Genomic DNA, 18,337 nt, shown 5'->3' with positions numbered 1-18,337 from the left:
TGCGAAGCTGCCCGCGGCCTCTGCGGCGACGGTTCGATCCCCAGCTGCTCCCCGGCCACCGGAGGAGGGGCCCACATGGCGCGCAGACCTCTCCTGCCGCCCGCTGCTCCCCTCAGCAGTGTACTTCGGTCCTTCTGCCTGCTCTGCTCCCCGCTCTGGCTCTGGTGAATTCTCTCACCCTCCCGCGCTTCTGACTGTACCCAGTGCATGTATAAACAAACAAACAAACAAACAAATAAATAAATAAAATACATGCCTCTTTATAAAAAAAAAAAAAACACATTGAGATACCACCTCACCTCTGTGAGAATGGCTCATATAAAAAAGAATGGAATTAACAAATGCTGGTGAGGTTGCAGTGAAAAATGAACTTTCATCCACTGTTGGTGGGAAGGCAAGTTGGTATAGCACCTGTGGAAAATGGTATGGAGATTTCACAAGAAAATAAAAACAGAAATTCCGTATGATCCAGCAATACCTCTAGGAGGTAGTCATCAAATAATATCAAAACTCTAATATGAAAAGATGTATCTACACCTATGTGCATAGCAGCACTGTCCATGATCGCCAAGTCATGCAACCAACCCTTGGGCGCTTCAACAGATGAATGTATAGAGAAATTGTGGAATATATAATCAATGAAATATTACATAGCTTTGAAGAAAGATGAAGTGGTGGCATTTGGGACAAAATGGATGGATCTTGAGGTGATTATGTTGAGTGAAATCAGTCAAAAATTGTAATAAAGATATTGGATGGTTTCACTCATCTGTTGAATATAAATACCCAAGAAAACTATTTACATCCAAAGAACTCAGCAATAAGAAGATAATGTTTACTAGAGAGAATATGGCAAGGAGTGGAGGGGCTGGGGAAGTGAGGCAGATGGGGAATGGGCACAGATGGTTTGGTGGAGGGGAAAAAAAAGAAACATGAGAAATATAACCAACTATTACAAAAATTAAAAGTAGAAGCAGAATCATGAATTACAAAGGATACTACAAAATTCTAATATTATACTAATTTCTCTGACCCATTTATTTATATTTCTCAATAAACATGAATACAATAAAATTCTCTTGAAAAAATGTCATTTCAAAAAAGCACAAAAAAGGGGCCTCCCAGGTAGCGCAGTGGGTTGAGCGCCACATTCTGAAGCTGTCCACAGCCTCTGCAGCACGGGTTTGAATCCTGGCCAGTCAGGGAGCAACCCACATGCTGTGGCAAACCTCTCCTGCCTCACCCACTGCTCTCCTCAGCAGTGTATTTCAGTCAGTCTGCCTGTTCTGCTCCCCGCTCTGTCTCTGGTGAATCCTCTCACCCTCCCACACCTCTGACCTGTCCCCCAGTTCTTGTATAAATAAATAAATCTAAAAAAAAAAAGCACAAAAAAGATGTTCAACATCACTAGTAATTGGAGAAATGCAAATTAGAGAATGGCTTAAATAAAAAAGAATGCTAGTACTAAATGCTGTCAAGGATGTAGAGAATTGGATTGCTTATCCATTGCTGGTGAGAATATAAAATGGTGCGGTCACTCTGGAAGAAAAATGGTAGTCTCTTAAAAAGTTAAACATACACTATGATCATACGCCTGAGCACTCATCCCAGAGAAACAAAAGCATGTTGACCGAAAAACTTGCATATGAGTGTAATAACAGTTTAATTTATTGGAGTAACTTAATTTATTTGGATTAACTTAATCCAAACTGTAAACAACCCAAATGTCCTTCCATGCAGGAGTGGTTAAAATGTGGCATATCCATAAATGCATTAATACTCAGCAATAAACAGACAAACTACTGATGAATGTAATCACTTAGGTGGAACTCTGGGGAGTTGTGCTGAGACAGAAAGACACTCAAAAGATTATACACTAGGGCCTCCCTGGTGGCACAGAGGTTAAAGTCTCAGCGCTATCAAGCTATTGCTAGCCACTGTGACCTGAGTTGGATCCCTGGCCAGGGAGCTAAGCCACATGGCACAGCAGACCTTTCCTTCTCCTGCTGCACCTGGTACTCCCCTCAGCGGTGTATTTCAGTCAGTCTGCCTGTTCAGCTCCTCACTCTGTCTCTGATGAATCCTTTCACCACCCCCACCCACACCTCTGGCCTATATCCCAGTTCTTGTATGCATAAATAAATAAAATAAATCTTTTAAAAATTATATTAATTTTAAAAAGATTACACAATCCATTTATAGACCATTCCCAAATGTCAAAAATTCAGAGATGGAAACAGATCAGTGGTTGCCCAGGAAACCAGGGAAATCCCAGAAGGGTGCGACTATGAAGTGGTAACAAAAGGGAGATCCTTTGTGGTGATAGATACTCCTGGATCTGGATTCTGGTGGTGTTTATACAAATCACTGTATGTGATAAAAAGTCAAAGAACTATAGACAAAGATACCAAAGATGAATGCACGCAAACTTGGTGAAATTCAAGTGAGGTCTGTCATCTAGTTATTTGCATGGTATTAATGTCATTTTGTGTGTATTCATAATGTGCTTTAGTTATTTGACATGTTACCATTGGGAGAAGCTAGGTTACAGATACAGGGGGCTTCTCTGTAGTATTTTTGCAACTTCTTTTAAACATATAATTATTTTTCGGGCCTCCACAGTGGCTCAGCGGTTGAGTGCCGGATTGTGAAGCTGCCCGAAGCCTCTGCGGTGCCGGTTCAATCCCCGGCTGCTCCCCGCCCACCGGAGGAGGGTCCCACACGGCGCGCAGACCTCTCCTGCCGCCCGCTGCTCCCCTCAGCAGTGTACTTCGGTCCTTCTGCCTGCTCTGCTCCCCGCTCTGGCTCTGGTGAATTCTCTCACCCTCCAGCGTTTCTGACTGTACCCAGTGCTTGTATAAATAAATAAACAAACAAATCTTTAAAAATAAATAAATACATATTCTTTTTAAAAAAAAAGATATGCAATAAATTTAATGCAATTCCATAAAACATTTCATAAAACTTTTTGGTTCATAAAAGTTTTCCAAAAATTTGACAAACTGGCTATAAGATTAATGTCAACTGAGGGCAAAGTCTTGCAATGCATTGGAAACACCGCGAGAAAAAATAAGTTTTATCTATTTTGTTCCATTCTTTGTCCCAGAATGTGAAACAGTGCCTGCACCTAGTGGGTACTCAAAAGATACTTGTGAACAAGTGAATGACAGCTTACAACAAGAAGAGGAGTAGGAGAGATTTGAACTTCTGCATAAAAAGATACACAATAAATTTAAATAATAAAATATCGGCACAGGAATAAATAAAAAGACCAATAAAACAGAATGTTTGTAGTTAATGAACAGCTCCAAGATAGCTGAAAACTTATTATATACTAGAGGAAGCATCACCAACTAGTGAAGAAAGGACAGACTATTAAAATAACTTCTTAAAGAACTGGCAGTTTACATGGAAAACATTATATCCTTATCTGTATCAATTAGGATTTGCATTATGCTACAAGACACAAGAAGGTAATCTATCAATGATAGATTTATTTTCACTCATAAAATAATTCTAAAAATGAAAAAAACAAATACAGAAATTGAAAAAAATTCAGAGCTAGGCAGGTGTAGCAACCCCATGATGTCATTCATGTCCAGGTTCCTTCTGTCTGTCCCTCCACAAAACTTAGCTTGCAGCATCAGTTCTCAAGCTTGTCAACTCATGCTGAGAAGGGGTGAGTAACCTCTAGCCCATGTCCATTTTTCAGAAAAGAAAAAGTAGAAGATATGCAGGAAGGTAGAAAGGAAAACACCTTATCAGGAAAGCCAATATTTTTCTAGAAAAATCTGACAGTCTTCTGATTAGGCCTCATTGGGCAGAATCATGTCCTCTGACCACTTCCGGAAATCAGAAAAGATAACTATACTGCTGACCCACACCAAAATAACTTGGGGTAACTATAAGGAAGAAGGGTAGACAACAACACAACCTCACACCATAACACAAAACATAGATTTAAAATATAAAAATCTATTTAAAAAAAATTTTTGGCAGTACTATAATGTATGATTGCTTTATATTTAGTTATCTTGCTATTTTCTTCAGTTTTCTCCCTTCCATTTTCTTTGGGTTTGCTCTGTATTTCTAATTTCTTGAGTCTAATCACTAGAGCATTTTTAGTGGTTTTTTTTTAATGTTTTGTGTACTTAGGTTATACATTTTCCTGTGAATATTGTTTTTAGCTGCATGCCACAATATTGATATGCAATGTTATCATTTTTTTCAGCTGTGAATACTATCTCACATCCATTATAATTTTTGCAAAACCGAAAATTAATTTAGAAGTATATTTTCTTTGTTTAATTTCTAAATATGTGGAGGTTTGTGATCATCTTGTGTAACTGGTTCTTAACATCATTTAGTTAACATAATTTGCGTTTCTCTAATTACTTAACATCAGAAAAAGTGATTTGTATGAGTCTTCGGTATTTGTTTTTATTTGTTTTATGGAATAGGAAATTATCAATTTATGTATATTCCACTATATTTGAAAAGAACGTGTATTCTCTACTTGCAGAGATCAAGCTTACTGTTTAAATTTTCTACATTCCTAGCAACATTTTATGTGTTTTGTTTGTATTTAAATGTGTTTTTAAAGAAAACCTAAAGATGCTGATGCATTTCTCCTTAAAATATGACCAAGTTTTGCCTTATATATTCTAAAACTGTATTACTAAATGCAAATCACGTTATAAATTTCTGGTTGAATGTTTCTTCTATCTTTATGCATTGACCATTTTTATCCCTAACAATGTTTTTTGTTTTAAGACCAATTTTGTCATTTTGATATGATGATATGACTTCTTTTCCCATCATTTTGCCATATTTATGTGTCATTATTTTTAAATATCTCTCTTGCAAATAGTGTAAAAAAAAAAAAAAGCATTTTGCTTGATTTTGTATTTCCCTCCAATCTGACATTCTGTCTTTCAGCTAGATAATTTTGACCATGTACATTTGCCCCAATCACTAATATATTTAGAAATATTTCAACCACCTTATATTGTTTTTGCTATTTGCCAGGTTTTTTCACTGCTTATTTTTCACCCTTTCTGGCCTTAATAAACTTTTCTGTATGCCCTTTTCCTACCTTTAATGTGCATTTTAATGTCAATAAAAATTTTAGGTTAATAAACTAATGAAGATCTCTACTCTCCTCACAAACAAATGAGACATCAGAATATTTTAACACTGACCACTCCCTCCTATCATACATGATGCTGTTTTCCAGTATTTTAGTTCTATACTGTTTTCATATACCTCAAATTAGTTCAAGAATGGACAAGTCCATATGTTCAAATGACTAAAATGCTAAAACAGAGACCCCCACCCCAAAGAAGTGACTCTAACAAGAGAAAAGTGTATTTTTCTCCCTCAACAGTCTGAAAGCAGACAGGTGATCCAAGGCACCATCCCATGATGTCTAGCAAGATAGATTTCTTCTCTCCTTTATCGAGGGTTAAATCCTGGCACCTGAACAGTCTTTTTTTTTTTTTAAGATTTATTTATTTATGCATACAAGAACTGGGGTACAGGCCAGAGATGCGGGGGGTGAGAGGAATCACCAGAGACAGAGTGGGGAACAGAAAGGCAGATTGACTGAAATACTCTGCTGAGGGGAGCAGTGGGTGAGCGAAGAGAGGTCTGCTGCGCCATGTGGGATGCTCCCTGGCTGGGGATCGAACTTGTGCTGCAGAGGCTGCAGCTAGTTTCATAGCTGCTGTGTTTAACCCCTTGTGCCACCAGGGAGGCCCTAGAACAGTCTTTTACCATCATATCATGGTCATGTTAGTGACCCAAATGGTAATTCAACTCTACCAAGTCCAAATTCTACCCTACAGAAAGGGAAAAAAATGAAGTTGAACTCAAGCAACTTCTTTTAAAAAAGTGGTCCGAAAGTCTACTTTCTAGTCATCACAAGATCTGTTTCTATAAACAACATAAGCTGATGTGACTATTCTCTCACCTCTACAGAACTACCTGAGGTTTGATTGATGTCTTTCCAATAAAAATTTCTACCGCTAAAAAGAGGAAATAGGGGGCCTCCCTGGTGTTTAGGGGTTAAGTCTCAGCACGACCCCGCTGAGGCCCACTGCAGCAGCCTGAGTTCAATCCCTGGACAGGGAGCTGACCCACATGGCACAGCAGACCTCTCCTGTTTTGCCTGCTGCTCCCCTCAGCAGTGTATTTCGGTGGTTCTGCCTGTTCTGCTCCCCACTCTGTTTCTGGTGAGTCCTCTTACCCTCTGGCCTACACCCCAGTTCTTCTATACAAAGTAAATAAAAATCTTAAAAAAAAAAAAAAAGAAGAAGAGGAACTAGAAATTGGAGGGTGGACTCAGCATTATTGAGACTCTCCCCTTTTTTCATTTGATAAGTCTAGTCTCCTATTGCCCCTTCTGTGTCTTGGGCCTACTTAGGCTTGCTCTTTGTGTAAGTGACCTTACGAAATACAGTTTCTGACCAGGTGACCGAAAGCACAGGTAAAACTCTGAGGCTTGGGTAACTAGAGGGAGGAGGGGAGAATGGGCTCTGGAAACAAATTAGTTTTACTTTTCTTTTCTTTTTTTTAAGATTTATTTTATTTTACAAGAGCTGGGGTTTAGCAGAGGTGCGGGAGGGTGAGAAGATTCACCAGAGACAGAGCGGGGAGCAGAACAGGCAGATGGACCGAAGACACTGGTGAGGGGAGCAGCAGGCGAGACAGGAGAGGTCTGCTGTGCCATGTGGGAATCTCCCTGGCCGGCTGGGAATCAAACGGGCGCTGCAGAGGCTGTGGACATCGACCACTTGCGCCAACAGGGAGGCCCACAAATTAGTTTTTCATGGACATCATCAGCATCCTGTGCCTTCTGGGTTTTTTTGCTTCACCCCTAGCAACATTATAACTTCATGGTCTCTCACTCTAGCATTTCCAGCGGAAGGGAGGGAAGAAAGAAATTAGGGTGGGGGCTTTTTATAGATATTCCGGTTGAACTCTAGGATTTCCTCTTACTGCTCTGATGTGAGCCACATGCTCATCACTGAAATAGTCACTTTTGCCCAGGGGAGGTGCAGTGCCCTGGGAAACAGGTATGGGGCTCATAGTTACTCTAGGAAGGTGAATTGCATAAGGTTAACCCCATCCAAACCGTGTGGAAAGTAGGAAAGGGATGGTTCCCCAAAGTCAAATAATAAGATGTTATTTTCATCAAAATAGATGGCTGAGCAAGCCACCCAAAGGATAACCATCAGACTTGTCTATCCCCATCAAATCCAAATAAATGAATGTGGGAGATGATCCTGATGATAAAGTTGCCTAGAACACTCTTACACTTCTGCTAGGAGAACTCCTACTTCTCTTTTATTAGGCATTCATTCAGTACCTATGAATGAACCTGTGTGATACTGACCACATGGTTTCCTAATTACGTGTGTGTCTATCTCCTAGTGCTCCCATACCACACTCCTTCAATGGAGCTAGAATCCATTTGTATCCACAGGTGCAAGGCATAGAGTGGACAGTAGAAGACTATACTTACTAAATGAAAGAAAGAGAATCTCAATGATGCTGAATCCACCCTCCAATTTCTAATTCCTCTTTTTAGCTGTAGAAATCTTTATTGGAAAGACCTCAGTCAAACCTCAGGTCGTTCTGTAGAACTGGGAGAAGGAATGGTCAAATAAGATTATGTTCTTTTATAGAAACAGATGTTGTGCTGAAAACAGTGCCAGAAATCATTTTGTTTATGGAACTCAAATCAAATCACCAAGAGGCAAAGACCCAAGTAGGAGGAAGTTCAGCAGATAATTGACTAATCAGAGTTGTCTTCTCATCCTGTTTAATTCTAAAGTTTAAAAAAAAAAAAGGTTGTTATTTATGTGTTTAGATTGGGAATTGATTTCAAAGCACAACCTGGGGCATGCTGGGCATACTCCTGTTCGTAGAGAAAGCTAAAGGGCAGGAAGTTGCAATGATATGCCTTCAGTCATACAACAAAAGGAAGGCAAATACTAGAATCTGAACCCAGGTGGATTTGATTTCACTCACAGCTTCTGCTCTGAGGCCTTAACCATCTTCACTAAATCACTTTGAGGTGACTATTCCTCCATTCTTCAAGTGAGATCGAGGCCCAGGGGTGACCAAGCTTGCTCAAGTGACACAGAGAGTGTCAGAACCAAACCAGGTGTCTGATTTCTAAATCTATTCTGCCTCCCCAGGTTGGGGAAGAGCAAAAGCCAGTGGTGCTGGAATAGGTGAGAAAGCCCCTACCAGTTAGGCACCACCCTTTCCTAGGACACTGTCTCCCTGCTTCCCCCTCACCCCCAGCCTCCCCAAGTGGGTCCCTTCCAGGACTCTTTTCGCAGCCTTTCCCATGGGTTGCACAGGGACTAGAGGGTCCTTGGGAGACTCTAAGACACACGATCCCCCAAGTGTCAGCCAGGACACCCCCAGTCCCAGGGTTCCCAACGCTACACCTCTGAGCTAGGCTTGTGCGTAAGAATGTCAATTGGTTGGATTAGGTGTCAGACTGGGCTCAAATCTGTCCCCCAAATTTTGGCTAATATCAGCAGCTCCCTTTAAAAAAAAGCATCTATTCTGGCACAGACATTTCACCAGGGTATATATACATATTAATTAATTAATCCTCCTCAACCCCTTGATTGGCCCTATTATGCAAAAGAGGAAGGAGCCTGAAGCTCCTGGAGGGGGGAAACCAGCAGTAAGGAAAACAAGCGGTCACCAGCCTGGGATTTGAACCCACTTAGGCCCCAGATTCTGCTGTTGCCTGGGAACGGAGGAGGAGGAGCTGCCAGAGAGAAGGGAGGAGGAGAGAGGGCGCGTTCCCAGCAGCGCGCTCTGACGACAGCAGGTGATTTTTTTTCTGCAGCGCGCTTTCTCTCAGCATCTTCCCTGGATTTTTTTCCCCCTGCCGAACGGCAGAAAAGGGTGGGGCCGCCTCCCTGCAGTACAGACGGCGGCGGCGGTGCTTGCAGCATCACTGCGAGTCGCGGCGGCGGCTGCAGCAATGCTGGATCTCTGCAGGAGGTGATCCCCCTGGGCCTGCTCAGTGGCCAGCTGCGAACGGACGCCGGCGGGAAGGAGAACCGAGCTCCGTCCAGCATCCTCCGGCCACCCCGCCCGGCCCTTCCTCTGCGACATGGCTTAAGTCCGGGGCCACCTCGCCTGGCCGCCTCGCTCTGCCGGGGTCTGAGCTCCGCCGCAGCAGCAGGGAGGGGCGCGCCCCAGACACCCCGAGGGGACTCCGGGCCGCCTTGCCTCTCCCCTTCGGTGCCCGCAGCCGACTGCGATCTCAAGACCTTGGAGGGCAGCTGGGAAGGCTTTTGCAGCCGGTAATCGAGGGACTTTACAGACTCTGTCTCTGCGGCAGCTTTGCCAGCCCGACCTTGCCAGGTGCTTTCTGAGGGAGGAGGGCGAGGAGCTCAGGTTGACCAGGAGGGAGGGGGAAAAAAAAAAATAAATAAAACAGTGGGAATCAGGTTGCCTGGTCGAGGGCCGGGGGCTGAAGGAAGGTTCGAGGCTTGCTTTGAACCACAAAAGGACAGAGGAAAGGCCGGCTTTGCAGCGATCACCATGGCGTGGCCGTGCATCACGCGGGCCTGCTGCATCGCGCGCTTCTGGAACCAGCTGGACAAGGCGGACATCGCCGTGCCCCTGGTTTTCACCAAGTACTCGGAGGCCACCGAGCACCCTGGAGCCCCGACGCAGCCGCCAGCGCCGCAGCCGCTGCAGGCACCGCCGGCTCACGCGCCCCTCTCGGCGCGCGCGGTCGCCATAGAGACGCAGCCGGCCCAGGGCGAGGCGGATGCAGTTGCCCGGGCAACCGGGCCGGCGCCCGGGCCCAGCGCCGAGCGCGAGGCGGCGGGCGCCCACGGCCGAAGTGGGCAGGGCCTGGGCGCGGGCTCCGGCTCCACCTCCGGCGCCGGCCCCGCGGACTCGGTGATGCGCCAGGACTACCGCGCCTGGAAGGTGCAGCGGCCGGAGCCCAGCTGCAGGCCGCGCAGCGAGTACCAGCCCTCGGACGCGCCCTTCGAGCGCGAGACCCAGTACCAGAAGGACTTCCGCGCCTGGCCGCTGCCGCGCCGCGGGGACCACCCCTGGATCCCCAAGCCCATGCAGGTGCCCACGCCCTCCCCGGCCTCGGCTCCGATGCTCGGCGCGTCCAGACGCCGGCCGCCCAGCCAGGAGCGCTGGGCGGCGCATGCCTCTGCCGAGGCCCACGAGCTCGAGGCGGCCTACGGGGGGTCGGCGGGCCCCGCCGCGGGAAAGCCTTCCGGAGGGGACGAGGTGCGCGACACTCGCAGGAAGGCGGGGCCCGCTTGGATGTTGCGACGCGCGGAGGGACTGGGGCCGGAGCAGACGCCGCTGCCTGCAGCCGAGGCCCAGGCCCTGGCTGAGGCCCAGGCCCAGGACCAGGGCCCCGGCCCGGTCCAGGCCCTGCCAGCGATGTCCGAGGCCAGCAAGGGGCGCGAGGCTGCGGACGCCCTCAACAGGCAGATCCGTCGGGAGGTGGCGAGCGCGGCCGGCAGCTCCTACAGGTGAGACCCGGGCCCGGGGCTGGACGGGGCTGGTCACCCTGTCCCCTCAGAGAAGGCCCCAGGCTTTGTGTCTGCACCGCAGACCTCATGTTCAGCCTCCCCGCCCCCACCCGCCATCCCAGGCCACACCCTTTCCCCAGCGCAGACCAGACTTCCTCCGGCAGGCTACTTCTCTTTTGCTTTTCTCTTTTTGAAAACTTGGCACTGTCCATTCCCGCTTGCCCAGGTCTTCGCTTTCACCCTTCAGCTGCCCTGTTCCCAGTCCCGCCCCATTTCGGACCCCTGTCTGCCTAACAGAGACCCTCTGCGGTTTCCACACAGGCTGCGCTTCCATTCTGCCCCACCCAACTCACTGGCTGTGTTAGTCTGGGTACTGCCCTTTGCTGACTCAGCTGCTGCCCACAGGCTTTGTGACTTTCCATAGAGTCCCATCCTCCCCAAAGTATTTACAGGATTCTTTTTCTGTTTCATAGATTTCCCCTCCTTCCTAGCCCAGTCCACTTCCTCCCCTCTCTGAGTCACTGAGAGACACCCAAACACCACACCCTTTTCTAGAGTCCCTGCAGGGCACTGAGAGATCACCCTCCCTCTTCTGACACTTGGGCTTTCAAGTCACATTCTTTATGCCTGTTGTGAGTTGTGACACAGTAGACAAATTTCTTAACCTTTCTGGGCCTCGGGTTCTTATCTGTAAGATGCGATTAATAATAGATTGTTCTCTTAGAATTGTTCTTACATTTATTGATTTAATATTAAATATTCAGCATGGGTTTGAGCACCTACTGTATGTCAGACATTGTGCTAGACATTGTAAAGAGTAAATGAGATGAATCAAGAAGAGCGATGTGCCTGGCACATAGTAGGTGATTACATGTCTTGGTTCCATTCTGACCTTTTACATGCCTCATTATTCTGATTTCCACTTCCTGAATACGTCCAACCTTCTGCCCTATTGATACATCTCCTTTCTCTTTTCCCTTTATGTTCTCCAGATGTGTTTCTTATTCTCTTGCCCCCAAGAACCTCTTTATCACTTTTAAATTCCTTATAAATTAATGTCTTCAAACAATGGCATTTTTCAACCCCCTCCTTCTTCATATCCCCTCCTCCCCGTGTCTCTGTCTCAAATTCTCCCCATGCTGCAGCCTCAGCTTTTTCAGCTGCCTTTTTCATCCTTTATCCATCCTGTATGTATTTCTCAATGCTTACCTTTCAATTTTGCCCTTATGTTTCAACCCAAATTAATGACCTAAGATCACTGTTGACGCTGAATATGTATCATTGGGCTTGGGTTCTCTGGAGAAGCAGATGTGCATGATGAGTAATTGAGTTAGAGGTGTTCAAAATGTGACTTATGGGGTTCTTCATCAATGCCACAGCCAGTTGCCTCCTTCCTGCAGGAGGGTGTGGTCAAGAGGACTGCAGAGCTAGTGTCTTTTGCCAAGACCCTATATGTCACTTCATGTCAGACTGATGTCCTTCTCCAGGGGCCATGATAAAACCCTCATATGCTGAGGAAAGAATAGAATAGACATCTTGTTTTTAAAAAAATAAAATTTTATTGCGGTGATGTTGGTTTATAACATTATATAGATAGCCTCTTTTGTTAAAACAAAGTCTACACCCTTACCCCCAATTTTAACTCTGGAAAGGACTTCACAATGAGAAGGGAACACTAATTAACTGATTCCTACTTCTTCCTGAATTCCACCTCCCCCTGGCATCTCTCATGGTTTGTTGTTATTTCCACCACAGTTGAAAATAAAGCTCTGGGTCAGGCAAGGACATATGTCATATTTCGTGGCTCATAGCAATCTGGAGGTGGGATTTTCAGAATATTTTTAGGCTGCCACCAAGGGAAGAGCAGAAAGAAAAGAAAGAAAGAAAATAAGTAAAGGGCATAAAAAAACAAAGCCAAGATGTAGTTTTGTGATTCTGCATTGGCTTTCTTGTTTACAAGGTCCTTGATTCCTGAGAACCCTAAAGGTGGCCCAACATCACAGATTTCTGGTTTGGCTTCATCCTGTCCTACCACTCTGTCATGGGTAGAACTTTATCATCCACCAAGTAGGAGCTACCTCTCTTCAACTCCATGTAGCCTTACCAATCAAGAGTGTTTCCTTGATTTTCAATTCTTCTTGGGTGATCCTACTCAGTTTATGTTTCCAAGTTGGCAGGACTTACTTTGTCCATGGCTGATTATCCAGACCATCAGGGAATGCCCCACCCTTCAGATGCAACTCACAATCAGTATTTTGGGTTTTACCTTTGTTCTGTGTAGCTTCTTTCCCCTAGACAACACCTCAACTGTGCAATAAACATGCCATGCTTTAAGGTAGAATTAATTATACACATACTGATTAGGTTATGCTGTCACAGCTGGTGAAAATGATTATTTTTAGTGGTTATCAAAATTCCATCAACCTGTCCAGAAAAATCTCTGGGCACCTTAAAAATATTTTTTTCTAATTTGGGTCTTCTATAAAATTTAATTATGCATATGACTTTGGGGCCAACAGTTCTATTTTACTGTATAATTAGAAGAATTTTGAAACATTAAGACAATGAGTGTTGCTAAGAGACATTGATTTCTCTAATGGGTACTTTAAGTGCATGACAAATTTGATGTGAAATTTCGTATTTTTTGTTTCAGAAGACAATTAACCAATAATAGGGAAATGCACATTAGGTGAGCAGAGATATGAAGAAATAAGATAACCGATACATCAAAGATACTATAAAGAAAAATGCATGTAAATTATAGTCTTACCTAGAACATTGATTTTCCTTCCCTATTGTCTCACATATTTTCCTTGTTATGATTCTGAATATCTCCTCATGTCTGCTGTAGATGAGCGTTCCATTACCTTTGAAGCCAAGTTGGTTCCATTTCAATGATAATTTGATTTATAAACCCTTTTCTTCTGCCACTCTACATAAATCATGGTGTTTTACACCATGGTGACTGGTTCATCTCATGGGCTTTACAAATGACATCTGTCACATGACATTAGTGTGCGCGGTTTGCTTAAAGAGAGAAAGACTACATAATCTAGCAGCTTAATATATCGGTATATAATGGAAAATATACACTTACTATCCAGAGTCATATATGTGCTAAACGGTTTTCCCCTACAGTATACGGTTGGCATATAACATGAAATATCCTTTCGAGCTATGGTTTTGAGAAACGTTCCCTGTTCAACAATTCATCTTATTCATGACCTATCCTCACTAGCCTGGGATTTTTGCATTTAAGTGGTATCTCAGTGCAAGTTTATCTCTAGAATTATTCACAGTCATAAAGTTGATTATTTTGAATACATTTGTATTATATAACATTATAAAATTGAGAAACATGTCTTTGTTATCATTTTTAATGTTAAGGATGGACTTCACTGGGCAGCCATTTGTGACTTTAGACCTAGTGTTCTCAATTAGAAAACAGATGAGTCATAAGGAGAGGATTAAAATTCCCTTCTCAGTCTACCCCATTGCCTTAGCCATCCGTTAATAGGGATGGATGGGGGAGCAGGTGCTCCCCATAGAAATGCTAATGAGAGACTTTTTCCTGGAAGAAATTAGATGAGACACCAGGGTGTAGAATTAATAAACCAGAGGCAAAATACTTGGGAAAAAAGAGAGCAGTTACAAGGAAATCAGGAAGAAAAGGAACCTTTTATATCTGTCCTATAGTCTTCCATAAAGCTTCGAGAAAGGCCCATCTACCATGGCTTATATTGTGCAGAATTGTTCTATATCTATAGAGTAACTCCTCAGGTCCCTAGCTTCCTCCTGGGTAAGTTCCAGTCTCTGCTAATGAATCTTCAATGACCTTTTCCTAGTTCCTGCCATTGAGAATTTATTTTTCTTTTATTCCCTTTTAATAGTCTGTACACTTCTCATTGTCTGCTTGATTGTAAGATAGTTTTGTCCATATCTGCCTCTTCTACCAGATCATGAAGAGAAGGCCTATATTCTGTTCATCTCTGTGTAGTGTATTATCCCTCTATCACAGTATATGTATAACATTGTGTCTAGTTGCCATAGAAGCTTGTTGAATCCAATGGAGTTTTTAGAGTTTGGCGAAACATTTACTCACCCACATGTTGATTCACTTTTGTTCAGTTTCATTTTGTTGAATTTATGTGTCTTCCTTAATCAAGATAAGTCTAAATCCTGCTGCATTATCACAAGAGGTAAAATGTTCAGACAAGGAAGGGCAGCAGATCTGACTCTCACTGCCCCTTCACCCAGGTCCTCAACCTTGGATGCACATTGGAGTCACTGGAGAACTTTAAAAATGCTGATGTATAGGGGCCTTGCCCAGAAATTCTGATTTAATGAGCCTGGGGTGTAGCCTAGGCACCTGAATTTTAAAAAGTTGTCCCAAGTCATTCAACATGCCATTTAGGTATGACCTACTTCCCTAAAGCAAAGATTCTCATATTTTAGTACACAAAAGAATCACCTGGAGAACTTTCTAAAATGCAGATTCCTGGGTTTTATCCTCAAATATGCTGATTCAATAGGTTTAAAATGGATTCTAAAATCTGCATTTTAACAGTCATTCTAGGTATTTTGATGCAGGTAAACTTTAGACTTAAGAAAACACCGGAGAGATTTGTTGTCTCTAAGGTACTGAATTTCCCCATTTTCAACATGGTATCATTTGCCATTTATTTTTGCCATTCATTTAAGTCTTCTATGTCCTTCACTTATATTTTGTGACTTTCTGTACAAAAGTCATGCAAACAAGTTTCATGTTTTGTTTTTCTATATTTCAGTCTTTAATGATCTAACTGAATTTCAACCTTATGGAATGAGGTAACTTTATGGAATTTTCTTTTTTCCCATCTGGAAAGTTATTTATACCAATATCCCTTTTGAAAGTTCATCCTTCCCCTTCTATTATCCCCATTAATATTTCTTCTGTCACCTAAGGGTCATGTCAGCTTGGATGTTTTTCTGGGCTCTCTTGTTCTATTCCAGCTGAGCTAATGCCTCACTATCATTTTCTCTTTTATCTAAGCTATTTTTAAGTATTCTTCATATTGTGGAAAGTATCTCTTAATACATTTTCTTAATTGTTATTTCTCAGAGACTTAATTTTTGTATGTTAATCTTGCATTCAACAACCTTACCACATTCTCTCATTAGTTTTGTCTAGAGGCTCTCTTGAATTGTTTGTGAGGTAATGTATGTTGTTAGCAAATACCAATTTATTATCTTCCTTTCCAGTATCTATATATCTTGTTTTCTGTTCCTGCATGGTTAGGACATTTAGCGACTTGCTAGTAGGTAATAGCAGGTGTCTTTGTCTAGGGCTTGGGAATGCTTCTAAACTTTTGCCATTAAGTATGAGGTTGCTCTGTGTTTTTATGATAGGCTCATATCAAATTAAGAAACCTCTCTTTCTCTTTTTTAAGGTTTTATTTAATTATTTATGCATACAAGAACTGGTGTGCAGGCCAGAGGTGTGGGGGTGAGAGGACTCACTAGAGACAGAGTGGGGAGCAGAACAGGGAGAGCTACTGAAATGCACTGCTGAGGGAGCAGCCAAGGAAACAGGAGCAGTCTGCTGCACCATGTGGGTCAGCTCCCTGGCCAGGGATCCAACTCAGACTGTGGGTGGGCCTTCGTGCTGGTAGCACTGAGGCTTAACCCCTAGGCCAACAGGGATACCCAAGAAATTTCTCTTTATTTTGGTTTATTAGGAACTTCTAAAAATGTGGATGGGTGTTGAATTTATTGAGCGGTTTTCGTGCATCAACTGAGATGATCATATGTTTTTTTTTTTTTAATCTAATAGATATTTCTGATGTTAAACCATTTGTGAATTCCTGGGAAAAACCTGGCTTAGATAAAAATATATTTTATGATACTGGATTTGATTTCTTATTTTTTATTTCAAATGTTTGTGTACATATTTGTAAGTGAAATTTGTATAGTTTCCCCCTTTTATATTTTTATATTGGTTTTGTACAATATTGGGGTCAAAGTTATGTTTATAAAATAGAAACAATTTTTAGTTATTTGGAAAAATTCATGTAACAAGAGCTGATCTTTAAATATTTGATAAGATTCTCCTATAAAGCTTGGTATGCAAACCTGGTGTCTTTTACATACATGGATTTTTTCCTACCAATTTGATGTCTCTAATAGTGATTCATTTATTCAAGTTTTATATTCCTTGAGAAATTTTCATAATTGATGTTTTTAGTAACTGAAAATTTTACATTTCTTCTAATTTCTAAATTTATACACATTCTATTGATCACAGCATTTTCTTACAGATTTTAAAAATAATATACTTATTTGCAGTTATGTCCTTTTTTGTACCTTCTCCATTTTTTTCATGATTAGTTGTATTGATGTTTCCTTAATATAGATTTGCAACACCCCATGGATATTATTAAAGCCATAGGAGGAGGTAAAATCCATGAAAGGGAATAGAAAAAATTAGCATTAGACCCATAGGTGTCAGGATGGAGGAGAATGCTGAGCCCAGAGCCCAGCGCCCAGCAAGTGACATTTCAGGGGTGGGTGGAAGAGTCAGTTGGGTCCTGTGTGCTGCCCCATCCAGAAGTGAGACATTGTCCCAGTCGCTCACCTCCCTTGTCTCTGGCCTTGTGTGTTACCCACAGGTGCTGCCCAACATGTGTATTGTATAATCGGACTCTTCTCTGTCCTCCCTTAGCCTATAATCATCCATTGTCAATGTGTATTTGTTCTGAACTGAGTAAAGAAGATTTTGCAGGACCTTACCAGGTATAACCTCTTTGGGTGGGAAATTTGGGGCCAGGCCTGAAGCCACAAAACCCACCACAAATCCTCCCAGCAGCACTCCCTTCTCTGCTCAGCTGTTTGCTGTGGTCACTGTCCATTTCATGCAGTGGCTTCAGAAAGTTGGCCCATATTGTGACATATCCTAGAGTGCCTTTTTGTAATCTTCTTAGCTCCTTAATAATAGGTGAAAGATGACAATGGCCGAGTGTAAATAAGCAGAAAGTTAGCACAGAGACATAATTGAGTTTCAGCTTCATTTGCTGAGTGCTTATTCTGTGCCAATTGCTTTTTATTTAGACTTTATAATCACCTTTTAAGGCAAAAGCCTCTCTCTGTAAAGGTGAGGATGAAAGAGTCAGGGAGGTCTGGGGACTGAGATCATACAACAAGACCCAGCAGGCTCAGGATCCTGGTTCTCCTAGCCCACAGCGCTGCCTGTTTGTGCAGCTCAGCAGAACCTTGCCATGTCTTCCTGACTCAACATGCCATTCCTACCAGGAAGGCTGCTTCCTCCCATCCTTTCTGCTGCCTTTTTGGCCCCCACTCGTTTAAACCCGTACCGTCTTCCTCCACCAACCTGTTTCTGCAGTGGGTGAGGGGTGGATGGTCTCACTACTTCTTACCCTGAACTCTCCGTGGATCCCCATCCCCACCAGAGCCAGGTTGAGTCATCTCAGCCTGCTATCAAGGTCTTCTGGAATCTGACCTATCGAGTGTTTCTTGTGCATTTGCCCACTGCTCTCAACTCATACCAGATGCTTTTTCCTGGGAATTCTCATTTCTGGTTGCATATTAATAGCATGGGCCCCCAGCAGATGATCTGGCCAAATCACAGTCTGAGCTGGGCCTTGACAAGCCCCACATATAACTGCTGCTGGATTTTGCTCACAGTTTTCCTTCCTGCTGTCCTCTTCTCCTTCCTAAATCCTCCCAATCCTTCAGGGATTTTAGTTCATTGTAAAAGAGGCTTATACTATAAAAGCAGGGAATTAGGTTGAATTTAT

The 18,337-nt window shown here is 43.1% G+C and overlaps 1 protein-coding gene across 1 annotated transcript in view; it reads left to right on the top strand.

Moving 5' to 3' along the window:
- Positions 1-9,544: 9,544 nt before the first annotated feature.
- MAP6 (microtubule associated protein 6) overlaps positions 9,545-18,337 on the top strand; it is a 70,363-nt gene continuing 61,570 nt past the window's right edge. The window contains exon 1 of the mRNA XM_037522983.2: positions 9,545-10,544. Within this exon, the coding sequence (XP_037378880.1) occupies positions 9,580-10,544 (965 nt within the window). The 5' untranslated portion in view covers positions 9,545-9,579. The remainder of the gene's footprint in view (positions 10,545-18,337) is intronic.

Source organism: Talpa occidentalis, unplaced genomic scaffold (assembly GCF_014898055.3).
Source record: "Talpa occidentalis isolate TD23 unplaced genomic scaffold, MPIMG_talOcc4v2.1 talOcc4.3, whole genome shotgun sequence".
NCBI classification, from domain to species: Eukaryota; Metazoa; Chordata; class Mammalia; order Eulipotyphla; family Talpidae; genus Talpa; species Talpa occidentalis.
This window is presented reverse-complemented; position numbering and strand designations above follow the sequence as displayed.